The 26,610-nt window shown below is 49.3% G+C and overlaps 1 protein-coding gene and 1 long non-coding RNA gene across 3 annotated transcripts; one reads left to right on the top strand and one right to left on the bottom strand.

Moving 5' to 3' along the window:
• Positions 1 to 247: 247 nt before the first annotated feature.
• On the bottom strand, positions 248 to 26,423 carry ptch2 (patched 2). Of its 2 annotated transcripts, none has more exons than XM_072704245.1 (21): positions 25,662 to 26,423; positions 23,265 to 23,457; positions 15,615 to 15,804; positions 14,804 to 14,873; positions 14,473 to 14,564; positions 11,735 to 11,930; positions 10,845 to 10,966; positions 10,009 to 10,156; positions 9,274 to 9,405; positions 9,010 to 9,165; positions 8,828 to 8,920; positions 7,348 to 7,473; positions 7,061 to 7,179; positions 6,174 to 6,907; positions 5,014 to 5,156; positions 4,513 to 4,582; positions 4,086 to 4,366; positions 3,419 to 3,556; positions 3,156 to 3,298; positions 1,287 to 1,626; positions 248 to 1,172 (listed from the first exon to the last, which is right to left on the bottom strand). In XM_072704245.1, exons 1-21 carry the CDS (start codon positions 25,806 to 25,808, stop codon positions 663 to 665), a joined length of 4,143 nt encoding a protein of 1,380 aa, XP_072560346.1. In that variant the 5' UTR covers positions 25,809 to 26,423; the 3' UTR covers positions 248 to 662. The 2 variants fall into 2 exon arrangements, with proteins under 2 accessions (XP_072560346.1, XP_072560344.1); XM_072704243.1 differs by having other exon boundaries at positions 4,513 to 4,693; positions 25,662 to 26,422.
• Positions 1,516 to 2,944, top strand: LOC111836964 (uncharacterized). Its single transcript, XR_002836536.2, has 2 exons — positions 1,516 to 1,650; positions 1,764 to 2,944. It is a non-coding gene; the product is annotated as an uncharacterized lncRNA (long non-coding RNA).
• Positions 26,424 to 26,610: the final 187 nt, after the last annotated feature.

Genomic DNA, 26,610 nt, shown 5'->3' with positions numbered 1-26,610 from the left:
GTATGAGCATCGGTGGGAAGGTTACATCTCTGCTCCTGCGGTGGTACGGAGTACCTCATTTTTTCAAGGCAAAACTTTTCAGTTCTTGTCTTATAAACAGTAGCAGCGAAACACTGACCTTTTTTCTAATAAACTATTACCATTATACCAGTTTTTGTTTCTTTTTTTTACATATAACACATTTTTCCATCTAGAAAAGGGAGGAAACGGCCTCAACTTCACACATTATCTGACTTTTATATAACAGAATGCACCAGTTATACAGTTTTTACACTTTTAAATAGCTCTTCCCTGTTATTTAGTATTGATATACATATATATATATATATATATATATATATATATATATATATATTCGTACACTTATATATTTGCAGAATGAGAACTTTTAATACTTTTTTTTCCCAAAATAAATCCTCCTGTTTTCACAAGGTCTGCTTTATAGTCTGTACAGATCATGGTGGTGTCCCAGGCAGGTGCATGCGGATCCCCAAAGAGTGGTTCACACTGACCAGCCCAAGCAGAGGAGTCCAGCTGGCGTGCAGCCATCACAATAGCATCCCTGCTGTGAGGCACTGCCTGCAGGCAGGGGGCAGTGTAGCACATGCAGGTCACATGGAGGTCCTCCAGCTGCAGAGATGCAGAGAAAGGGCCCAGACCCCCTAGTGCTTCTTCGCAGCCCTGTGCTCGTGCCTCACTTCACACTCCAGGTCCTGCAGCTCCAAGGATTCCACCTGGGAGGCTTCAGCAGCCATCCTGGAAGTCTGTGAGATGCCCTCACCTAAGTGCATCTCGCTGTCTTCAAAGGCCTCGGGCACGTAGCTGCTGTAGGGCCCCAGCACATTTGGGTGCACAGACACCGTCACAGACGCGGTGGCCGTCACCATCGTCACAGTGTTCCTGGGAGCCTGAGGCCGTCCAGCATGGCAGGCAGGCGTCATAGTTCTGTTAGGTAACTGCTCCGCTTGTGGCCCACAGCGTTGAGTCCTCCCCGAAAGTGGCACCCTGTTGCTGACTAAATGCTGCCCCCTGGGGGATGCATCCCGTTGGTGATGCTGTTTGCTCTCCTGTCTGGCGATCTGGGAACTGACTGACATGATGGTGGGTGGAGCCGGCCCGTTTAGTCTCTTCTGGTTGGTAGAATCTGACCTATGGCTAAATGGTTTCACTACCTATGAAGAAAGAATGGGTGGAGATTGGTTACAGACAGATAGTACAGCTTCTATGGCGCTTTCCCTCTATGTGCTGTTTTTAGCAGCCAGTGAAAGGTAGAGAGAGAGATGTACCGTGAGTTTGGGAAAGCTGGGGTTCCTGCTGGCCTCCAGCAGGATGTGGGAGGGTCCCGGAGCCGTTGGCGTGTTGTAGGCACCGTGAGCACACTGCTTATGTTCCTCATCGCAGGTGCAGCTGCTCTCCGAGTAGTACTCGGAGTAGTACTCGGAATCCGAGGACTCGCAGAAGGCCCGGCGGGGCGGGCCATGAGGTGGGTGGCTTGTAGGGGACAAGGACTCCGGAAATGGGGTGACCTCGGCAGGTGGCCCAATGAGCGACAGCAGGACGGGCAGAAGAACAAGGCCATTGAGAACACCCAACAGTGTCAGGATAGCCAGCACGGCAAAGAAGTACCTGCAGAACGAAGTGGAAAGAAAGGTGCTTTGAGCAGGGTGTTCATGACATACTAACGGCAAACACCCGCGGTGCAGGTCATCCCACTCTCCCTCCTTCTAACCCTCTCTCTCTTTCTCTCCGGAGAAATCCATCAGTTGTGGCTCTTCAGGGAACCTGGGATCACCAGAGTGCCTCCATTTCCAGAAAATATGAGTTTACATTAGAGAGCAGATCCCACACAGGAAAGACTCCCCTGACGAGAGAGGAAAATTAATGCAGCACTCTGCCGCCTAAAGTCCCACCATTCTGCTTGAGGCTCCAACCCATGAGGGCAGTATGCGCCATACTGGCATAAGTGAAATCCGCAGCATTTCTTAGTTAAAAATAAGAGAATCTTTGCTTTGAGGATCTCTGGCGGCCGCCTGTGCTGCACTCAGGCCTGCACGTCCTACATGTCTGCCTGGCTCATAAAGCAAAGCTCATAGTCACCAGCACATACTTTTTAATGGGACTGTGCAGCCTCTACAGCAGAGAGCATCTCCTACGGCAGAGAGCATCTCCTACGGCAGAGACCATCTCCTACGGCAGAGACCATCTCCTACGGCAGAGAGCATCTCCTACGGCAGAGAGCATCTCCTACGGCAGAGACCATCTCCTACAGCAGACCATCTCCTACGGCAGAGAGCATCTCCTACGGCAGAGAGCATCTCCTACAGCAGGATTCCATTCTGCTCACTTATGTACCAAAACCATCAGAGTGCAAGACCAGGCCGGGCTTGCTCACAGCTCTTTTGTACTAAGATTTAGATCAAATTAAGCTGTAAAGAAATGGAAAAACAGATTAAAACTGCTGGTTTTCCAACTTCTATTTGCTTTTATTTAGATAGAGAGGACTTCTATTCAGCTTACGTGAAAAATGAAAATAGTCTCTTGTTTATTTTACTAAGCCAACATTTGGAAAGTAGAGAGAGATTTATTTTGGGAGTAAAAATGCTGCCTCTGTGTTGGGCCCGACAGGATGGGACCTCCAAAGGGCCGGGTGTCAGCAATTCTGTTGTTTATACAAACTGTAATCTTTTCCATTTGGAATCAGACTCTCCTTGCGGAGATGGGCCACTGAGCTTGTTCAGCTGTTTATCCAACGTGCCACAGCGAGGAGATGTTTACAGCAGCTTCCATCTAAACAGGACCTCCCAGCGTGAGGGCGCCATGGAGGGCCACCTTCAAGGCCCCTCCCCCGCTGAGGCTCAGCCCTCTCCCTGCCTTCATCCTGCTCCTCTTTCCCTAAGTCTTTGGCCGTAAAATAAATGTATTGTTTCAGTGTTCATTCTCTCTCTGATAGTGTCTGTCTGTGTGATTGCAAGGGGGTGCTCTGCCATTCACTGGTACACCAGACTGGGATGAGGAACTGCAGACATGAGACGTGCTCACAAAAGGAAAGGCCTGCAGCTGATGCAGACATGCAGACGGGCTCAGGAAGGTCAGACCCCGCAGCTGCTGCAGACATGCAGATGAGATCAGAAAGGTCAGGCCCTGCAGTTGCTCACCTTATGATGAAGTCAAACTCAGAGCCGGCCAGCATGAGCACACCCAGCAGTGTGGAGATGGCACCATCCATGACGGGGGCAAACATGTGCTCAAGGGCGACAGCAGAGCGTAGGCTGCGGCTGCCGATGGCGGTCAGGAAGCCCTGCAGGGGGGGAGCATGTCAGTGAAAGCGAGAAAATATGATCTAAAGTCCAACATGGTTGCCCAGGTGAAAGACGTGCGGGGACGGGAACAGGGATAGGGACAGGGACGGGGGTCTTACCAGTGACACATGGACAGTGAACTCCACACCGATGCCCACAGAGGCGATGAGGATGACCACGGGGATAGCGCTCAGTTTGATGCCAATTAGACCCATAATGCCAAAGAGCTCAACCGTCATCATGGCCAGGATGAAGACCTGAGGGAGACGGAGAGCTTAGGAGGGCCAGTATGTAGGAATTCCATTCTATTGCCTAAAAGCTGTGTAGGTGTCAGGCACAGGGTTAGCAGCTGTGTGTGAGCACAGACTCACTGTCATATTAGTGGAAAAGATGCTTCATTACTGGCCCCTACAGGCCAGGAGAGGAAGCGCCGCATCAGGGGCCCCAGTGGCCTCCTGTCCGTTTCATACTACTTCTACTCCAGCTCCTGTATCTGGATGAACGCTGGAACCAAATTCAGGCTGGTTCTGCCCCCCCAGCCCTCCCCACTCTGCTCTGATGGACAGTTCCGCTGGGCCGGGGCTGGTGGCAGAGGCAGGTCTAGGTCCAGGCCCAGCCTCTGTTTTGCATTTACTTTTTGAAACTGTGGCAACTTGGATTAAAATGACAAAGAGAGAAGGAGGGCGTCCCAACATAGCCCCCCTGAGAGAGGCCCTCCACGGCTAGCTCACTGAGCCGTGTGTGTGTGTGTGTGTGTGTAGATGAGTTCATGCAGAGCACACTCACGATGATGCCTGCGGTCCAGGGGTTCAGCAGCAGAATGGCGCAGACCAGGAAGGTGCAGGCAAGCAGCACACTGACGGCCAGCAGAAACCAATGCCGCAGGCCAATGTACTGTTCCCAAAAAAGGAAGGGGTGCCCACTGGGGTAGCTGGGGATACCCTGGATTGTGAATTCATCGCAGATGGAGCGCACACTCTCGATGGCCTCGATGAAGTCCGACGTCTGCCGCAGGCCATTCAGGTAAAAGGGAAACTGTGCAAATTCCAGGGGTTCTGCAGCCGGGACTGCAAGGGGAAAGGTCAAAGGTCAGGATGCTGAGGATCCAGGTGCTTAAACTGGACCATCCATCTGCTTTACTTAAATAGCACCACCCTCCAGTTGATAAATACAGAAATTATAGCACATATGAAATCACAAGTGGCTGACTTACTCCTCAGATTCTCGCCTGTCGTGTCGTACTTGTCATGGATCCATTCGCGGGGATGGGGGTAGAAGTTGGCCTGGGAGGCAGCGTAACCCAGGGGGTCATTGCTAACCCACACCGTCAGGTAGATGTAGAAAACATCTGGGTGCACCAAGCCCTCCTCATCTAGCAGGCATCGGGTGGTCAGCTGGCCAGGAAAGGAGGGAGTAGGCGTGGGTCAGACGGGCAGGGAGGCAGCGGGCGTGCGGCAGATGAGCAGGGAGGGAGCGGGTGTGGGGCAGACGGGCGGGGAGGGAGCGGGTGTGGGGCAGACGGGCGGGGAGGGAGTGGGTGTGGGGCAGACGGGCGGGGAGGGAGCGGGTGTGGGGCAGACGGGCGGGGAGGGAGCGGGTGTGGGGCAGACGGGCGGGGAGGGAGCGGGTGTGGGGCAGACGGGCGGGGAAGGAGCAGGTGTGGGGCAAACAGGCAGGGAGGGAGCGAAATAGGGTCAAGGGGTAAACTGCACACCTGGCTGTAGTTGAAAGGCTCCTTCTTGGCTCCAGTCTGGATGAGAAGCTTATAAGCCAGAACGCCATCCTCTGTGCCATTGCGGTAACTGTCTGAGGTGATGCGGCCAGCAGCCCAGTCAGCATCGAAGGCGGCCTGCAGTCCTGGGAAGAGGACAGGGTACTGTCAGTCTGCCACATTCAGGCACGTGGGCCTCGGTGCGGAGAGCCATCACACAGCCATTCCTCAGATGGGAATTGATAGCCAGCAGTCTGCAGTGTGCCCAGAAAGCTCTAATTTCAAACAGAGCTCTGACATCAAACTGTATATACCTCCGTCGTCGTCCCCCCCACCAACACACACACACACACACACACACATTCCAGCTCGGGATATGAATGTGGGCTGCAAAAACAAACCAGAAACGTTTTTTTCTGTAAATTACAAAGTCTAGCAAAGACTCAAAATCCGTCTCCATTGCCATTCCATAATTATAGGGATCCCAGGACTTACAACATGAAATAACTTTGGGTGGCTGGGGGCACTCGTGCCTTTGAAGTTATGCCAGCTGCCCCTTCACTTGCAGAATCACTCTGGCCTTTCCTCAGGACTTCATTGCTGCCCTTCCTCTCATGCAATTTGACAGTCTTCTCATCAATGATGAGAAGGTGACAGAGTGCCAGATCATCAGGGCCCCGTGTAAAGCTGGGGGCTTTACAGCCACGTTGAACTTACAACCAGTGATCCCCATCCATCCATCCATCCATCATCCATCCATCCTGTCTGCTTTTCCCATTCAGGGTTGTGGGGGGTCTGGAATCTATTACAGAGACTGTGGTCGCAAGGCAGGGAACAACCCAGGATGGGGCACAAACCCAGTGCAGGGCGCACGCACACACACACACACCATTCACTCACACACCACTTACACAGACACCATTCACACAGATGAACGCCTACAGGTAATTTAGTAACTCCAATTCACCTCAGCATGTTGTTAGAATGCAAACACCTGGAGCCCGGACACAAACCCTGATCCTAGAACTAACCAAGTGCTAATCACTGTGCCACTGTCCCGCCCCACCACCAGCGATCGTGTGACAAAATCACCTGCATTAGACTTATTGAAAACCTCTTGCAAATTGCGAATACCAGCTGCATGATCTCCCAAAGCTGCTCACCTCTCAGCCAATCCTGGAAATAGTGCAGCCACATCTGAGGCAGCTTCTGCCGGTCGGTCCTGACCACGTGTTTGACGGAGCTGAACGCATTGTGCAGCTGTAGCAGGCGACGCTGGGAGCGAGCATAGTCAAAGCCACCCATGGTAACTAGGTAGATGTTGTAGAAGGAGAAGTAATGGAACTGCGCAGAGATGAAGTCATACTCCTTGGTGTCACGGGGAACAATGTCGGTGAGGTACAGGCCATCATGGACCATGGTGGTCCCGTAGAGGCTCAAGCCCAGCAAGGCCACAAAGAGAACCACCACCACAGCCTTGGTCTCTGTCTTCAGCAGCAGCGGGGCATACTTATCACGGGCAAAGTCTGACAAGTTCCAGCGAAAGAACGGCAGCGGTACGCACTTGCGAGCTTCCTGTGCGTCGTCCACCTGGGCTAGGAGATCCCGTGTAGAACTGGAAGCTGTGAAGAGCTGTGAGTCATAGGCATCGTGGGGAGGTGAAGGCAGCAGAACAGAGGGAGGGCTGGTGGAGATCTGGGAGGTGGGTGGCAAGATTGTGACGATGTGCTGACCAGCCGCATCGCACTGGGTGAAGGCCTGCACGGTAGTGGTGATCTGGGTGCTGGTGGAGATGGTGGGGCCATTGTATGACGGTGAGGGGGATGGGAAATGCTGGCCTTCACTGGCATCTGAGAACTCATGTGGCTGGATCTGGATGACCCGTGAGGAGCAGGGGCTGCCAAGGGAAGAATCGGGAAGATGTAAATGGGTTATACGAGTACAGGTATGTATCTGAGCATGCAAGAAACACATCAGTGGGGCTCTATGACCCTTGAGCCAAAGCCTGGCTGTGTGGTCCTGACCAGTGCTTTCCTCGTGTCGCTGGTACCTGTAGAAACAGAAGAGCACGTCGAGCCTCTTGTCTTGCCTCCGATGAAGGTCTAAACTCAGGATGGCAGGGAAGATGAGCAGCACCATAGCGAAGTTGAAAACCACCACAATGGCTGCCTGCAGGATTCATACACAGAACTGGAGTCATGCGGGGCTGCCAGCCTGACCTGGGCTCACAGGGGTGTTCATGCTCTTCATTTAGCGCTTAGCATTTAGATATCGCAGGATTATTTTCTTCCCTCACTAGCACCAGCTGCAGACTGCAGAGAACAATGTCCGGCATACCTGCAGGGAGAACGCCCGGAGAGCCGGGATGGGAACCAGGGCGGCCATGAAGAAGGCAATCATGTTGTTGATGGAAGTGAGAGCCACGCTGGTCCCGGTCCTCCTTAGGCAGTCACCTGTTCTTTCCTGGGGATGGAGAAATATGAATGAAGCCGTGCTCAGGATACAGGGGGGACAATCTTTCAGAAGAAGCCATGAGGGCAGCAGGATTCCAGCATGGGCAACTGGGAATTTACACCAATGCCTCAGACAAAGGTTCAGGACTAGTTATAGCAGCATAGATCTCAGTAATGTGATAATAATAAAATATAGTGAGAATTAAACAGTGCTGAGCAGGGTTTCGCTACTCTGCTAACCGCTAACGAGTGAGGCTAATGCTTTCATTAGATTAGTGTTTCTGCTAACTTTGAAAACTGTCAGCATACCAATCAGCATCCACTATATTTAGTTCCACCAATTGTAAATCCACTAACATTTTTTCCACAGGTAAAGTAAATAAAGTTCAAGCAGTCAAAAACGTTTGTAAACCCTAAAATTATACATATTTGTTCCCATCCATTGTGAGCATGTTTGCAACAGTCTATCTGGCACACTGTTGGCTGCCTTTAAGTAAACACAAGATGTGATTGGTCAATAACTTTTCGGATTTAAGGTAGTCTGGGCTAAATGTCAGTGAATGAAGACAGTCCATTTAAACTGGGGTACTCTGAACTAAGCAGAAAACAAGGGCCAATGACACAAAGCATTTTTGCTTAGCTGGTAACTTGCCAGATTTAAGGTAACTTACTATATATGGACTTTATTTTCAGACTACCTTAAATCTGACAAATTATCCACCTCAGCAACAAATCCTGCTTCATGATACAGGCCACTGGTTGTATTTTCCAGGTTGTTATTGGCAAAGCTATAGACCAATAAAGAGCTGAAAACCTCCTTCCTAGTTCTGGGTGAACGGCGCCATATTTGTAGTTCCCAAGTGGCTTTACTGAGGGCAAAATATCAACATGAGCCAGTTGCGAAACAGGGCTTATCCGACAAAAATGCATATATCTCACAAGCGGAATATCATAGAAACAAAAATTTCAATGCAGATTTATTCCAGAGACAAAATCCAACCAATTAGGTTAAGTCCTAAATATCCCCTGAAAAATGAGACTAGTGTTAAACACATTACGACTTAGCTCTCTATGTATATTTTTAAGGGTTTTAGAGCCGAAAACCAAACCAAAGCTAAATTCATATATTAGAATTTAATAGTTAGTGGTTATTATTAGGTTATTATTCCGCTAAATTTTCAGTGGTTTATCAAATTAAACTGTGGAATTTGCAGATTGGTTGTTATCAAAGCTAATTTTTGGTTAGCTGTGTCCATCACTGGAATTAAATATGTACATAGGCAGACTTTATATAGCTAAGTGGGTTTAGTGTGCAGAGCCACATGCAGCCGAGCAGGAGCTACCTATAGCACACTATAACTTACCTTGAAAGGGATGTTGGAGCCGGTTTCTGTGAAGGAATGAGCCAGCAGGAACATGTCATCCACCCCAATCCCCAAGGCCAGGAAGGGAAGCACCTGGAAAGGAATGTCAGTGTGAGCATCAGGGGCCGTCACAGGAGAGGAGCCTCAGGAAAAGTGCCAGATGCTGGCTGTTCCTGCTCTACCTGAGTGGTGGCGGCATTGAAGGAGAGGCCCAGCAGAGAGCACAAGCCCAGGCCAGCAGCCACAGAGAGCGCCACCAGCAGGACGCCTGCCAGACCCACCGCGCCCTGGGACTTGGCACAGTCCCAGCGTAGCATGGTCACACAGGCATATGCCAGCTGCAGACAGGGCAGAGGGAGCATGAGCAGAGCCTGATCCAGGCCATGTATGGAGATATACAGGAACAGCAGACCACCTTAAGTTGGTTAATCCACGGAGTTCCTCACCATGAGCAGATAACCGCCCGCCACTCTGATCACGCTGACATCCGAGAAAGACTTCATAATGTCGTTGAGGGTAGTGGTGGAGAAGGCATGGATGCTCTGTGAGGAATTTGGAGAAATGCTCTGGTGGACCACCTGAGGAAGAGCCAAAATGAGCTGTTGGCATGATCCTGTCAAGCTGAGGACTGACCAGCTCGTACAGGCAGCCTTTAGACAGTGTGACCTTAAGCAACTTTGCTGAAAAGTTCTGCATCATTTGCTACATTCTCCCTGACTTAGGTGTATATTTTTGGCACATGAACACTCAAAGGTGGCTGCATGAAGCCTGACAACTGAAAAATAATGACCACAGATGGTAAAGGTCAAAGGGCAGGAGGATCAAATGAGATCACATGGTCTCCCAAGCCACTCTGTCAGCACCCTGAATGGCCAACACCCTTAGGAGAATGAACCCCCCTCCACATTTTGTTATTGCACAGCCCCGCCCCCACCCCTTTGGAGAGGGCCTTTGCTGGAGGCCTAAGCTTCTCTCCTCCAGTCAGCAGGCCGGGTGTCAGCTATCACAGAAACAGCTTGTTCTTATAACCGTGCTCTGCCTGTGGCCTTCTCAGCACACTCTGTTTACAAGGCAGCTGAGGACTGATGGAATTCAGACAGAAGTCCGATCCACAGGCCACTGTCCCGCCCCGGCCTTGCTGAGCTGGCTCCATGCCCCTCAGAGCCATGGTGTGCTTTTACCTCCACAAACTTCCTCTGCCAGGACTCCAAAATGGCAGTGGCTTTCTCCTCATTCCAGTTGATGTCATGGATCTCGTAGTCATCTTTAAAGTGCTCGTAGAGCTGCCTGGGACTCATCAGGAGGTACATGGTCTGAAGGGCTTCAGCACTGCAGAAGATAGAGCAGAAACACTGGTACAGCCTCAGCACACAGCCTCTCCCCCCCAGCCTCTGCACCCAGCCTCTATCGAATGAAATGCTTTTCATAATCTATAAAAACAAAGAGAATATCTGCATGAATCAATTATTGAGAACGCTATATCAGGAAGACACATGTGAGCTGCATGTAACACACGTGTCTGTGGGCTGAAGCAGGTGTTCTGGTTACAGCATGTATCATATGACTCACTCAGAGCTTGGCACTGATTCTTGGTGCCTTTCAGTACTTGGAGGAAAACTTGAATGAGTTTATAATAAATCATATCGCAAAGTAATGTTTGTGGCTTTTCATTGACTGTTATGAAGGACTGTATCACTTCCACTGAGATTTGCGAGGATCAACATCTGGCTGAAGTCCCAGCCTCCCTCTATTCCACAGTTATACATGAAATCAAGAATCCAAATTACTTAAGAAAGCACAGAGCTGCGATTCCACTGCAGAATGTAACTGCTAATATTTTTAGACAATTCAGATGAGACATATTTCATATCATGTCTCCACTTTCAGTTCTGATACTTTGAGATGCTTAATAAGCCCATCTTATATAGGAGTCACAAGTGGAAACTGATCACACTCTGAGATGGGTGGAGTTACTAAAAGGCACCAATCAGCCAAGGCTCTTCGACATTTCTTTTACCTCAGAAGTGCATTGTGAGAATCCTTGGCCCTCCCACCCAGGATGAGCTCCTCCTGCCAGTGCATGAACTTCTTGGAGAAACCATGGCAGCCACCCTGTAGCACCCGGGCTATGTCAGGACTCTAAGGAAAAGAGAGCACACAAACTGAACAGGAAGTCACAGCCACGTGCAACAGCGAGACATGCACACACTGAACAGGAAGTCACAGCCACGTGCAACAGCGAGACATACACACACTGAACAGGAGGTCACAGCCACGTGCAACAGCGAGACATGCACACACTGAACAGGAGGTCACAGCCACGTGCAACAGCGAGACATGCACACACTGAACAGGAAGTCACAGCCACGTGCAACAGCGAGACATGCACACACTGAACAGGAAGTCACAGCCACGTGCAACAGCGAGACATGCACACACTGAACAGGAGGTCACAGCCACGTGCAACAGCGAGACATGCACACACTGAACAGGAGGTCACAGCCACGTGCAACAGCGAGACATGCACACACTGAACAGGAAGTCACAGCCACGTGCAACAGCGAGACATGCACACACTGAACAGGAAGTCACAGCCACGTGCAACAGCGAGACATGCACAAACTGAACAGGAAGTCACAGCCACGTGCAACAGCGAGACATGCACACACTGAACAGGAAGTCACAGCCACGTGCAACAGCGAGACATGCACACACTGAACAGGAAGTCACAACCACGTGCAACAGCGAGACATGCACACACTGAACAGGAAGTCACAGCCACGTGCAACAGCGAGACATGCACAAACTGAACAGGAAGTCACAACCACGTGCAACAGTGAGACACGCACACACTGAACACGTCATTCAGGATGCTGAAGAAATGATAGTGAGGGAGTCTTCAGCTACCTGACGCAGCTCCTTGTTAGGGGCACTCTGAGGACAGTCGGGGTCCTCTGGGTCCAGGCAAGGCCGGTTCATGTAGGCATGGCCCACTTGGGCCTTCTCCAGCATCTCCCTGAAGCCCTCCAGCGAGGTGAACTGGCTCAGCTCCTCCATCAGTTTCAGTGGGTCAAGGTTCATCCACTGGATGTCAGGCATCCCCCTGCGGAGGGTACAGCAGACAGAGCTGCTCTCAGTGCCAATGGCAGCAGTAACTTACACCTTGAACCGCGTCTCATGGCCTATAAGCACAGGAGCTGCTCTTAATCTCCGAGCTGGAGGCTGCAAGTGCGAAAGCGATGTAAAGTGGCGTTTATTATCCTGTTACACGCGGCTCACATGCAGGCGACTGCTGTCAGCTGGCCGCTCTCCTTCGCCTGCTCACTCGCCGTGTTCAGTCATAACAATTACTGCTGCCTCACAGACATCTTGATAGGGCTGCAGGCATTCAGGGGGGGGGAGGCTTGGTGGTTACTAAGGCCCCCCACTCAGAAGCTCATGCTCACTTGCGTATCTAACAGTGACCCGAACAGTCACTGACTCCATCAGCAAACCCACCTTATAGCAGGAGCACCCCCCCCCCCCCCCAAAAAAAAATAAGCAGCATGTGCAAGCTCATTTTGCCCTCAGGGCCCAAGGCCCATGGCAAGGGTATGGACATATTAATGGGGATGAAGTGTAATGTCCCAGCAGGACACATACAGTCCATCTCACCTCCAGATGTGAATACAATCAAATATATGTGTGTCATGCAAATGTGAAGATATCACCTTGTTATGAGGATAAAGCTTTAACCAGCCTGCACAGGAGGGAGTGGAGGCTCTGCTGCTTAGAGGGAGCAGAAGGACCCAGCGATCGCCGGAATAAAGTGCCCGGCTGCCCGTTCCCACAAGCCAAGTGCCTTTGCTCCTGCTGCAGAAAGTGCCTCCTTTATCTGCTCTCTTTGCTTCAGTGAGCTGCCCTCCGCCCTTTTGTTTTTCCATAGATTGCTGTTCTTTGTTCTCTGAGTTTTTTCTCTCTCTCTCTCTCTCCCTCTTTTTTGCATGTAAAAACACAAACTCGGCTGAACTGAAGCGGAAGTTACAGGGACATTCTGCTGGACCGCCACCCCTAGCTCTCTGCAGAGCAACAAAGGGCCTCGGTAAATAAACAACAAACACAGACGTTTTAAAGAACAAGCCCTCTCTGAAATTTCGGTGAACGCTGGAAGAATCCTTTGATGGGGGAGTGGAAGGCCTCCCACACACCCCCTGCTTGGGGGGGGGGAGCATCATCCCATCTGAAGCTCCAACTTGTCTGACCACGATGGATAAACAGAACCGATGCAAGCATGTTTCTGAAGGCTGTTCAAATCAGTTATAGTAGCATTTTGCCAAAGAGGCTTCAGCCTGAAAGGCGCATTTGTGTCCATGTGGGAAGCACAGAAGAACATTTATGTAATAGTATGTATTGCGGCCAATATTTAGCCTTAGAAAAACAAACAGCAGTCTGAGCTGTGGGCATGTGTGGTGATCCTTAACACAGGCAAACTGCACTCACTCCCCTGCCCTCCGCACAGCTCCATAATGGCCATTTCATTTGCAGGCTGATTAGCATGAGAATACACTGGTGTTCCTCACTGCTGACAAAGCCGCCTCCCCCAGGCCTTGCACTGACGGACACTCACTTGTAAATTGAAAGAATGCTTGCCATTGTCTCGATCAAACCCCCCATACACACCCACCAGGAGCTATAGCCTGACTCTCTCTCCCTCTCGCTCTCCCTCTCTCAGGCACCCAGGGCGGTCCTGTGACTCAGGCTAGAGGCCATTGGGGGGGGGGGGGGGGGGCTAGATGAGTTGGTTGTATTAAGGCTGTGAAGCTCCCTTTCTGGCCTCGTGACAGGTCTAGGGTCAGCAGTAATGAAGGGAGGCCTCGTACTACTGGTGAGTCAAAGACCACTGAGAAAAAGCGAGGAAAAACTTGTGTTATTGATTACTGCTGGTGAGGCTACAGGAGCCAAATCCATGACGATGGAGGGGGGGTTCATTCCATGAGAATATAGGGGTCAGATCCACAAGGATACGGGGACTGAATCTGTGAGGAGAGGGGGTTGAATCTGTGATGATACAGGGGGAAAATCCATTAGGATACAGGGGCCAACTTTGTGATGATTAAGGGGTTGAATACATGAGGATACAGCGGCCAAATCTGTGAGGATACAGGAGCCAAATTCATGAGGATACGGGGGTAGAATCCATGAAAATTCCGGGGCCAAATCTGTGAGGATACAGGGGTCAAATCTATGAGGATACAGGGGCCAAATCTGTGAGGATATGGGGGTTGAATCCATGAGGATACAGGGGCCGATTCAAGAATGATACAGGGGCTAAATGCATGAGGTTATTGGGTGGTTTTTCTGTCAGCCAAGAAAAGGCTGATGGAAGTTCATGTAGGAGAACATTACCCTGAGAACAGCAGGGTAAAGAAGACAGAGGATGCCTTTAAGTCTGAATGTGAGAAGGATGAAATTACATCAGAACATGATTAAGTCTCCCACAAAGACCTGTTTTTGCTTGATTGTATGAAATTGTCTCATGTGATACATTACAGCACTTTGTAGCCCAGTTGAGAAGCTTACAGTAAGGAGGTGTTTTACTGTAAGTGGGCGGAGCACCGTGAAGTCTGACACTGTAAGTAGATGGAACCCCGTGAAGTCTGACTTACGGTAAGTAGGCGGAGCCTCCTTGCAGTTTGGCCCCCTCCCAGAAGCAGTCCAGTGGAGTCACAATCATGCATGGGAACAGCTTGTCAATCATCTGGAAAGAAACGAGAAGATCTACGAATGAAGCTACCTGGAGAGAAGCTACAGTTTACAGAAAGACCACAGTCCCTGCTGGCACCCTGCTGCCTCCCCCCATCCTCCCCAGAGGCCACTGGTGTGTGTTGGGGGGGGGGGGGGGCAGTGTGCTGCCTTTCACAAAAAATCACTGGTGCTAAACTGGTGTAGCAGCGCATGTGGTGGAGGAGCAGCAGAGCGAGCAGCACGCAGCCTCACCCTCTCGATCATGACGTTCTCGATGATGGGGACCCCTGACTTGTAGCAAATTTTATTCAGATCCCATGACCTGAAAGTAGAAGCACATATGTGGGAACTCACTGAGTGAAATTAAAATTTAATCAAAATAACTTAAAATAATTACCACACTCACGAGGGTTAGGGGCCCTGTGAATGTGACAATTTGTGAATAATCCTTGCCCCCCCTTAACCTTAACCCATAACAGTCTGCTAATCCAATTTCTAAACAAACAGTACTGTGCATTCAAATTACTGTGTCACTTCTTATTTAGACCTTTTTATATAGTACAAAAAAACATCTGTATTATGCACCTGTATGTACAAAGTTACTACTGTATGGACTGGGAGCACCACATTTTGAACTCATTTTTAAAAATATAAAATTACTGGCAGTGAAAAGAAATATGAGATCCCATGGTCACAAAGACAACTAACCAGTGAGGCTGGTGGCCGAGACAAAGATGAGCGACATGCACCAGCCAAGACTTAATATTAAAGATACAGTATGCATTTACAAACATATTTGCATATTTTATGCATCACTAATATTTATATACTACAATTTTATGCGATCCAAATAATTTTCAGTATTTGATTTTGGCTTTTGCATCGTCTGTGAGTTTCTGTGATCTTTCAGAAAATTCCAAAAATATTCCTGTTTAATTGTTCACGGCCACATTGTGAATAACCGAAAGAGTGAATGTGAAGGGGCTACTGTAATATGCTCATGGGATGAGCTGCTAAGGAAGATGGATGAACGGATGGATGGATGGATGGATGGGCTACTTACTTTCCGTAGAGTGACACCTGAACTTTACTGGCAGCTAGAGCAGCCTGCAGGTGCTGTAGCAAAGCATCCTGGGTAAGGATGTCAGTGCCTGCTTCTCGCGAGGTCTGGATGAGTATTTGCGAGGTGAAGACCGCCTCCTCGCCTTGCTTCTCCTTGGTGTAGCGTAGCTCACGGCTGACTCTGCTGCCAGCTGGACGAAGGAGGAGCACAATGACACAGAGACTCCAGCTGTTATTGCTGTTCATAGTGGAAAGCACCAAGCACTGCACTCAGTTACACCTAGAGAACTGCTCCAACACCTTGGCCAATAATCTGCCTTCCCTCAGAACAACATGGCTAATGGGGGCTCCAACCCTAGCCACAACCCTGCCCACATGTAAAGCTGATTCTGGACTCTCATTTTTTTGCAACATCAATTATTCTTTTTTTGTTTGTTTTTAAGATAAGCAGTAAATTGAGAAGGTACCTTCATTCTAAAAGTAGTGAGACCACCAAAGCACCACCTGTCACTCTATACAGGGTGAGCCCACCTCCTGGACAGTGTACCTCCATAGGACTACACTTCCCATTAACCAAGCCTCCTGGACAGACCATGCCCCCCCATGACCACACCTCCCATTGACCATGCCACCTGGATGGACCACCCCCCCCCCCCCCCATGACCATGCCTCTCCAGGACCTCACCTCCCTATGACCACACCTTTCCAGGACCACACCTCCCTATGACCATACCTCTCCAGGACCACACCTCCTAGATGGACCACGCCTCCCTATGACCACGCCTCCCTATGACCACACCCCATCCAGGACCACACCTCCCTATGACCACACCCCATCCAGGACCACACCTACCTATGACCACACCTCTCCTGGACCACCCCATTCAGGCTGTGGATCCCAAAAACCAAAGAATGGTATTTTCTATAAAACCAGTATAGACTTTTGAAGGTCTTAACACATTATCTAAAGGTAACGTGTATTTCACGGCCACCCCTGGCTTGCCCTGCTTCTTCAGCTTCCCCTGTAGCTCTGCTGTACAGACCACAGCCCTGGCTGCAGTCCAGCAAAACACAGACCCACAGCGGAGCGAGCCAGTTAGTGAGCAAGTCGGCACAATTCACAGCTGGATCATTACAGGATCTACACCCAAGCACAGCTGGCTGTGGCGTGCCTGCCCTGCGAGCGAGGCAGCCACAAGCAGGCCTGCCGAAACTGGGGGCAGCCTGGCCTCATCCTGCTTCACACACACACACACACACACACACACACACACACACACACACACACAGGTTTGAAGTTATATCTTTGTGGGGACTCTCCATTCTTTTCTATGGGGAAAACTCTAATACCAACATGACGACCTTAACCCCTACCCAGTCCTAACCTTAACCATAAGTAACAAAATACGAGACTTTTGGTATTTTTACTTTTTTGATTGCATTCACAGATCTTTGTGGGGACCTGAAAAAATGGTCTCCACAATGTAATATAAACCTAATCCACACACACACAGACACACTCACAAGTACAGACACACACACACACACACACACAAATACAGACACACACACAGAGTCTCAGACACACACATATACACACACACAGAGTTTCACACACACACACACACACACACACAGAGTCTTAGACACACACATACGCACAGACATTTCACACAAAAGCCAGTCAGTCTAATGTAGTCATCACCTTTCTACTGCTACACTCACTGTCTGGAAAACCTTCCCCAACCAAAGACTCAGGGTAGGTGCCAAGCTTCACCCATGGCCCCCTGTCAGCAGAGACATTTCTGGAAGCATACAGCAACCCAATATGTACATGGATAGTGTACAGATGAGTGGGTTTTGCCAAATGCCACGGACTCTCAGCACATGCCATCTGCGAGGAGGGTGTTCCTGCTTCTGGGGGGACCCCGGCATGCAAAAACCATGAGAGGCAGGCAGGACGGCCGGGGGGGGTTCGCATGGATACGCATCATAGCGCTCAGCATAAGAGTCCAGCCAAGAAGAAGATCAGTGTCACATAAGCATGGAGGGCAGTCGGTGTGTGTATTTGAATAAAAAGACTCAAAGCAGAGAAATTCAGTCCATGTGGCAGTAAATGATCCCGGTTGCTGGAAATCCAGCATAGCCACACACAGCGGACATGTTATGCATTTATATTTATGATTTCTGAAGGATAAACATATTATATATATATGAACTTATGATATATATATATATATATATATATATATATATATATATCATTCAGTTGTTCTCATTTTTAAGCCTTACATTCATATTTAATGCTGTTGGGCATCTGCAGGAACTGGGCCTGTAATTACAGGGCTCCTCAAGGAAATTACAGCTATTTGTGTCTCGTTCCGCCCACCTGGACCACCCAGCTGGGCCCTAGCTGGGCCCCGCCACTCAGGCTCTGCTCAGCCACTCACCAGATGGGTGCTGGGATGCCACGCCCCCTCTGCATTTAAAGAGACAGGCACCTGAAATGCAGATCCCCAAAAACCATTCATATTATATCTTTATCTTGAAGATAAACGAACATGCTGTCTTCCCCCATAAAAAATTACCAACAATATTGTTTAGTTCTGTCTGAATACAGAAAAAAGACCTCTGTCCACAGATATCCCTTGAGTGCAATGGGATGCAGACTGGCCCAGTCAGGTAATGCGAGTCACACAGAATGCCCCCCTCTGAGCCAAAGAGCGCTCTGGGGTGCAGAGTAGGCCTGCCGGGCCACGCGAGTCACACAGAATGCCCCCCTCCGAGCCAAAGAGCGCTCTGGGGTACAGAATAGGCCAGCCGGGCCACGCGAGTCACACAGAATGCCCCCCTCCGAGCCAAAGAGTGCTCTGGGGTACAGAGTAGGCCTGCCGGGCCACGCAAGTCACACAGAATGCCCCCCTCTGAGCCAAAGAGCACTCTGGGGTGCAGAGTAGGCCTGCCAGGCCACGCGAGTCACACAGAATGCCCTCCTCCAAGCCAAAAAGTGGTCTGGGGTGCAGAGTAGGAACGTCGGGCCACACGAGTCACACAGAATGCCCCCCTCCGAGCCAAAGAGCGCTCAGGGGTGCAGAGTAGGCCTGCCGGGCCACGCGAGTCACACAGAATGCCCCCCTCCGAGGCCCTGTGCTCTTTGTCATTCATTAAGGATCTGGGGCCTCGTTCGCAACACATTAAGAAAACAAGAGGGAAACATTTGGCCTGTCATTTAGAAATAAAACTTTAGCTCTCCTCTGATTTGCTCCCCCAAGTAACAGCAGCTCCTCCCTGTCTAAGAAAATCCAACAGCAGATGGGAGCGGCACCTCGGCCGGAGAGAGGAGCGCGACTCCAGAGGCTGAATGCGACCCTTTGTTATTCTGCCCTGAATGTCTCTACCATGTTTCCCAACAAACAAGAAAAAAATAGAGAAACATTCACAACAAAAACCCCAGTCAATCCTCATGAATGAAACTTCATAAAAGATAGAGGAAAGAAAGTACTGAGGTATGCGGTGCGGGTCTGGAATGTGTGCGAGCAGGAGTATTCGGCGGGACGAACCAGGGCAGACGGAGGGTAAAAAGAAAGAAAAGGATCAGTTACTGTGTGTGCATGTGCGTGTGCACGCGCTGGGAGGGATTCCCTACACCCAAACCTGAGAAGGTTTCATTAAATTACAGATGAAGTACTGAGATGTTTGCAAGGTACAAAACAAAATGAAAATAAGATTCAGTGAGGATCTATTCAGACCTGGAACCTCTGTCAGCACTGACATAAATTTGCACTGGTGTTGGCATTTAAGCGCAGCCCATTTCCATATGTATGGAGTGCCTGTGCTAATTATGCTAATCATCCCCACTGTTGGCCGCTGTGAAAAATGGTCACATTAGGCACTCGACTGCCTGCTAATGCAGCTTAATGTGTGGTTGAAACATACATTCATCCTGTCCTGAAAGGCAAAATTTTTCCACATTGCTGGTTTCATTCAGACCAGAAATGAATTTATTGAGCCCAAGGACTGTTTTCTCCCCCAGAGTACCAAGAAAATGTTTTTCTTCCTTCTTTATTACGGAGGGGCAAATGGTGTGGAGATAAAAAAAAGGGGGAAAAATCTTAGCAAAAGGTGACTGGTGTTACTTTATTCGATGTATACCACAGAAGGACAATCCATCCTTACAGCAAATAAAAAACTGTCAAAAAGAGGGGAATCAAGAGCCTTCTGGAAGATGAGATACACACCCTGGGTCTCAGCAAGCAGAAGACAGGCACTGATCTCAGGTTCTCCTCAAACATCTGGCCACTTACTGACGGTGCATGAGAATGAGGAGGATGCGCCTCTGTTTGCTTTGAATGCTGCCATCGGAGCGCTCCTCCGGCATCGCAGGGGTTAATTCACAGGAAAATATGAATGAATTCAAACCTCGAATAAGTGCACTCAAAATGGGAGAATGCATACAGCTCCCATACTGCTTTCAGGCTGGCGGTGGGACGCACTAAGACAAGCTCCGGGCTGCCGAAGTCACAGCAGAGAGTTTATTTATGTAGTGGAGGCCCCAAGCCCAGTCTGCCCCCCGCAAGCGTTCACAGAGCTCCCTTTCTCCTGCAGCCTGGCCCAGCCGAGCCAACTGTGTATTTTTTAATGAATTATTGCATTAACCTCACGTTTTTGTTTAGATAACTGCTCCACAGGCAGGAGAATCTACTGGGTCTCACTGCAAAGGCAGGGCTTGTTCAAGCTGCCTCGGAGGTATCCGTTCATGCTGAGGGCTGCGGCCGCACCCTGTGTGTGTGATGGAGGTGAGGACCGGGGCCATGCTGTGTGTGTATGATTACGATCAATGTCGGGATGATTCCGATCGGCATGGGGATGATTCCGATCGGCGTGGGGATGATTCCGATCGGCGTGGGGATGATTTTGATCGATGTCGACATGATTCTGATCGGCATGGGGATGATTCCTTTAATCTCCTTTTTGGACAGGGATCCAATCTATTCACTTATAGATCACAGTTCTTAGATGTGACAATCTTTTGATTCCCACAAAAGTTAAAAATCAGTTTTTAAATATCACTTTAAACATAGATGAATGTAATGATGCTGGTCACATTCACTACTGCTAATTTGCTTTACAGGATGATTACAAACCCACAGCTAGCTGTCTAGGGAGACCCCCCCCCCCCAGCACTACTGGCAGATGGAGCTGTTTGCAAGATATTCTGTTCTGAGAATTCTACGTATGTCCTTTTTTTTATATATATAAGACGTTTTTCAGTTCACAATTTCAAGCTGTCACTTTGGATTTCATTTTTACATTTGTTGTGATCCTTTCATCACTAAAAGCCGCTTCTGCTGTAGGTAGTGCCGTTTGCACTGATGCTGATATTTCTGCTTGAAGGTTTATTTGTTGAGTAGAGCTCAGTAAGGCTCCTTAATGTAAAATACACAGTCTTTATTTTTAATGTAGACCTAATATATTCAAGAGGAATGATTTTAAAAGCAGCTGACATTTTTAAGCAAGATCAGCTTCTCCTCAGCAAGAAAAAATTGCAATACATATCGAATAGGTAAACAAATATCATTGTAATACTGAATTGGAAGTTCTCTGCCAATTCCTCTGAGAGATGTACGGAATATCTTAGGGATCAACGTGATCTTGTGGGCAGTGGTGGCCTAATGGTTAGGGAAGTGCAACCCCCAAGCAAATCAGCAGCATGTCACATGACAACATCCGCAGCTGAGCCCGTCATTTGAACAGTAAATAAGCGTCTCTTCGGTTTCATGTCACTGTTGCTCTCCAAACCCGGCTACGCCTTCACCAAGCCATCCCTTCTGCAGTAGAAAACTGAAGCAAGCTGGAACCGGGCTGTAACTAGTCTCTCTTCTCAGTACAGCTCGGTTCCTGTGTGCCAGTGGAAAAGCACCGTAAGCTGGGGGGGGGGGACCTTTAACCCCCCCCCCCCCCCCAAGAAGCAGGGACCAATCGGTGGACAGAGGTGTGGAGAGTCTGCAGCACGGTTGCCACAGTATGGCCAACAAAGCAGGCCACTGCTATGCTTTCACACTGTCTCAGATGCTCAGAGGAAGCAATAAAGCCAAGAAGGCTGATTGGGACCCTTCCGTCTCACAGCTCCAATAAACCTGAGGACCCAACCCCAACCCCTAACTGTAACCTCGCGCTCCCCCCCACCATGAGGACGAGAGCCAACTGGGAGAGACCACATCACTCAGATTCCTCTTTGCACCCCTAAAGGAAGAGTACAGTGCAGTGCAGCATAGCACAGCACAGAACCGCAAATGCACAGCATAGCACAGCACAGAACCACAAATGCACAGCACAGCGCATGCGTAGAGCAGCACAAGCACAGCACATGTCAATCCTGCCAGAAAGAACAGAACCTGAAAGAAATGAGATGTTCTAAGCACATTAGACCCTTGTGAATCGTGTAAATGTGCACTCCACTGGCAAACGGCACCGCTCACTACATCCAGATGCCAGTGTTGCTGTCAATGTGCAGAGGGGTGCGTTGGGCTATGTAAAGGCACAGCACCATTGAAAATGCCTGACTTTTAGCTAAAGTATCACTGAATCTCTCCTGCTGAAACTGTAAGGTCCACCTTGATGGACAGATTAAAAAGGAGCATGAAGCCCCTCAGCCAGGGCAATAGGAAGGGGTCGCATGTGAGGAGTCTGAGGGCAGTGCCATGCCGGGGGCGGTAAGAAGGGGTTACATATGACGACTCTGAGGGCAGTACCATGCCAAACACATTACCAAAACACAGTAAATAAAGGAGATAATTGGGCATGATCAGAAGATAAGCTCAGTGTGGCAACACAAAAGGCCCCTGTTTATGTTATGGCGGCTCTGACTCTGGCAGTGTGTGAAACAGGTGGGTACATTACAGCAGCTTCACAGCCTTCTGCCAGCGAGGAAGAGGGGCCTTTATAGCTGAATGGAATGTGAGAACAGCCAGGGACCACACAGGGAGCGCAGGGGAGGGTCAAAGCCTCAAGATGGCTAACAATTCACACAGCCCATCTGCTCTTAGGATCAGGAGTACGGCGAGAGCCTGGGGGGCTTACGAGGAATTCGGCAGTGTGAAAACCAAATAAAAGCCAGCTCCAGGACGTGCACAGATAAGGGAGGCATGTAGCAGGGACGTCAAACAAAAAGCATGACAAACAACACAGAGCGGTAGAGGGAACAAGCAAGGGCATGTGTGTGCAGGGCAGGAACGCGGCAAAGATGCGGGGCAGCACAGGAAGCAGTGATGGCCATGCAGACAGCGCCAATGGCCATACAGGCAGTGGCTAAGATGGTACAGGTAGCGCTGATGGCCACAGAGGCAGCATCTAGGACAGCACAGGCAGCAGCTAGACTGGCATAGGCTACGCTGATGGCCATACAGGCAGTGCTGAGGAAGGCACAGGCAGCACTGATAGCCATACAGGCAACATCTAGGATGGCACTGGCTGCGCTGATGGCCATACAGACAGTGTCAAGGGCGACACAGGCAGTGGACAGGACGGCACAAGTAGACCTCAGCACTACTATGACTGACAGGATTATAGCCTTTCAGACAGACAGCAGCTCATGGGACCTCCCCCCCCCCAAAAAAAAAAAAAACAGAAACAGGCAGACAGTCAGACTCACCCTCCACCCAGAGCCGCTCGATGTCCGTCTCAATGGCCGCAACCCGCAAACCCACGGACAGAGCGCTGAGAACCAGCAGTCCAACGAAGAGCACCTTCCCACAGTGCCGCTGGATGTGACAGCCCAGAGAAAAAAGCAGAGCCTGGAAGCGGGCCCGGATCCAGAGCGGTGCCCTCTGGCCCACCGCCTTCCCCTGTGGTGATAGGAGCAGACACACAGACACCATCACACTCTAATGTCACACGGTCATGCGCTACTCTCTGCTCATTGCGGAGGTGGTTAGGGCACGTTGGAAGCTTTTGACTTTTCATTTAATTTAAAAATCCAGCTGCCATAAGTGATACTTTCCACAGATAGACATGGCCACTAGGAGAAGCTGTCAGAGAGCTCCAGTCTGATAGCTCCTGATTAACAGCTCCTGTCTGATAGCTCCTGATTAACAGCTCCTGTCTGATACCTCCTGTCGGATAGCCCCTGCTGGATTGCTCCTGTCGAATAGCTCCTGATTGACAGCTCCTTTCTGATAGCTCCTGATTGATAGCCCCTGTCTCGTAGCCCTTGTCTCATAGCCCCTGTCTCATAGCTCTTATCCACTAGCTCCAGTCCGACAGCTCTTGTCCAATAGCCACTGTGAGATGGCACATATAGGATGATAGCCCCTGTCGGATAGCCCCTGTCAGATACCTGTCTGACAGAACCTGTGTGAGGCATATTCTTAATGGAGCAGTTCCACAGCGTAGGCCAGCAAAGGCATCCGCAACTGGAGCAGCTTTTGAATGTTCACCAGTTTCTAAAGAGCAGTGGATGGTATTTTCATTCAAATGGCATTATCCCAAAATTAAGATGGATACTACACTCTAACTGGCTTGGACATTACTCTCCACATTGGATATCTTTGGGAACATTTCTTTGGGAAAAGAATGCACAGTGATCATTGTCAGGTCCCTATTAAGAACATAAGAACATAAAACACTATTTATGATGGTCTTCCCTTTAACAAACAAGCTCAACATTTGTAAAAATTACCCTGAACAGTAAACACACAACCATTTCTTTCAAATATGTTTTAGTAAAGACAAGTAACATAATATTACAGTTGAACATATTGGTTGATTTAGGCATTAGGAATAAAATTCTGTACTTTGTAGGTCTCATACTCTAATGCTATTTTGTCATGACAACAGGCATTAAAGTTCCTGAGATGGGACCTTCGGAAAATGGTCTTCAGCAAGCTCATGCGTCTTTAAACACTTATTAAGCTTTTTACAAATATATGCTATTCTGTGACCATAAGTATTGAGACTATTGTCAATATATTCACTTTTTGCTAATTCTGTCTTCTTGTGAACCAAGAAATATACCTGTTTAGAGAAAAAAATAAAACAGTGAAACAAGTAAACCCTGATCAGGTGACTGGAACAGGCTATAAAGTATGACCAAAGTCATCGTGATGAAAACCTGCACCACATTTTTTCAAAGGTCATTAAATGAAACGGTACAGATGGTCATGGCAGAAGGACTCTTCAGAATCACCACAGCCTTTGACTGGCTGTAATTTGGGTCAAATGTTTTTCAGAAACCTTTTGTTGAAATCTGTGGATGTATATTTGATGTATAACCCTCCCCTCACAATACAGAAATCGACCAACAGTAAATAAGTGCTTATTAAGTGTTTGATCACTTTTTTTTCCCCCCCAGGCTTTTACCATCATTTGTAAACACTAAACAAATTATAGAGTAAAGCTATTCAGCAGCTTGCAGGTTATTTCATATTTAATTTTAAAGGCAAAAAAACTAGAAAGTATGCAAACTGCAGCTATCATTTGGCGTTGGTCCTGCATGAAGCTGTAAATGAACATCCCTGGTAAAACAACGCGACTCTGCTTTCACGCAGCATCCGAGTCTCCGCGTTTGTCACGTAAAAACTCAATTAGGGGAGCAGAAATGTGGCTTATAAACCCGGTCACAATTCAACATAAATGAATGGAAAAGCGCGCAGGAAAAGTCGCTCCAGCTTACACTCAACTACCGGCAAAGAAAAACTTTCTAAACATGGAAAGGAGCATATAAAATCGCCTTTAACATCCAGTATGCTGCTGCTGACAGTGATTCGGTGCCACACAAGACAGACCATCTCCATAACAGGCTATTAAATTAATCATTCCCGTAACAGGCTGTTAAATTAATCATTCAGACATTGCGTTTATCTGAAAATAAAACACTTCCCACGGGCTAGTCCCATGTGATAATATACGATTTCAGAAATTAAGGTTAATAAAACATTTCTCAGTAGCTGAAACTATGTGCTATTGTATTATTTCCGAAATGAATGTTAGTAAAAGATTTCTCATGGGTTGATGTGATGATACAGTAATATTAAATACTAAAGGTATTCACCTTAGAGATCTGCTTTAAAGCGAAAGCGGCGTGGCAGTAACTGGGTCTCCGGAGAAAATCCGAGTCTGCGGCCGGCGGGGAGCGCCTATAACTGGGGGGTAAATCTCCAAAAACGCCAGCTCCAGGGACTCCGAGATCCGCGGCCATGGTCCAAACGGGGAGGAAGAAGAGCAGGGGTTTGCGAACTGGGCAAAAACAGCGATAATCCACGGAGGAGCAGAGATGCTAGTGTCTCCCGGAGCCGAAGTCCCGAAGCTCCATCCCCGCATCCTGTGCCCAAATCCTCGCAGATCCTTGTGTCTTCATTCGCCACTATGATTTTCTAACGGGGAGAGTTTAAAGGGCCGAAGCAGCTCTGAGTCCGGCGCTGATCCGGCTGTACTAGCGTCTGAGAGGGGAGCCCCCGAGCCGCTGGTTTGATGGAAAAGCGCCGCGGCTCCCATTGGCCGAGGAAGAGGCAAATTACTGTGCAAACATGGCCTATTATTAGCTGCTAAGCAACAGGAGTGGAGGGAGGGAGAGAGGGGGAGAGAGAGAAGGAGAGGGGGAGACCACCCAGGAGAGAGAGGGTGGGAGACGGAGAGAGAGAGAGAGAGAGAGAGAGAAGGGTGGGAGAGAGAGAAGGGGAGCGGGGAGGGGGAGAGAGGGACCACCCAGGCAGGCGCTCGGAGCATCGGGGGTGGGGGCGCCGTGGAGGGCAGCCCTTTCCGCGTGCTCCAGTGTGCGCAACCTCCGCGAGCAGCCGCACCTCACAGCTGCCTGGCGCGGCGGAAACCGCGGCGACGCGCTTTAAAGCAAAGTCCAGAATGTGGTCGTGGGGGAGCGGAGAAATGTCCATGACGGCATTAAAAGCGCCGTTTTTATTAACGCTCCTCGTGAGAGGCAACGTCCCGTCCTTTAACGCACAGGAGAGCCTGCCATTAAACATGTGGAAATTCTCAAAATGTTT

Source organism: Paramormyrops kingsleyae, chromosome 21, assembly GCF_048594095.1.
Source record: "Paramormyrops kingsleyae isolate MSU_618 chromosome 21, PKINGS_0.4, whole genome shotgun sequence".
Lineage (NCBI taxonomy): Eukaryota > Metazoa > Chordata > Actinopteri > Osteoglossiformes > Mormyridae > Paramormyrops > Paramormyrops kingsleyae.
Note: the sequence above shows the minus strand (reverse complement) of the source record. Positions and strands in the feature narration are given on the sequence as shown.

Excerpts from the sequence above, each read along its gene's own strand:
- ptch2 (XM_072704243.1), bottom strand. The coding sequence starts at position 25,808 with ATGGCCGCGGATCTCGGAGTCCCTGGAGCTGGCGTTTTTGGAGATTTA. Across the intron at positions 15,805-23,264 it reads CGAGCGGCTCTGGGTGGAGG|CTGGCAGCAGAGTCAGCCGT; the intron begins GTGAGTCTGACT and ends TCCTTCGTCCAG. Across the intron at positions 14,874-15,614 it reads CAGGTGTCACTCTACGGAAA|GTCATGGGATCTGAATAAAA; the intron begins GTAAGTAGCCCA and ends TTCTACTTTCAG.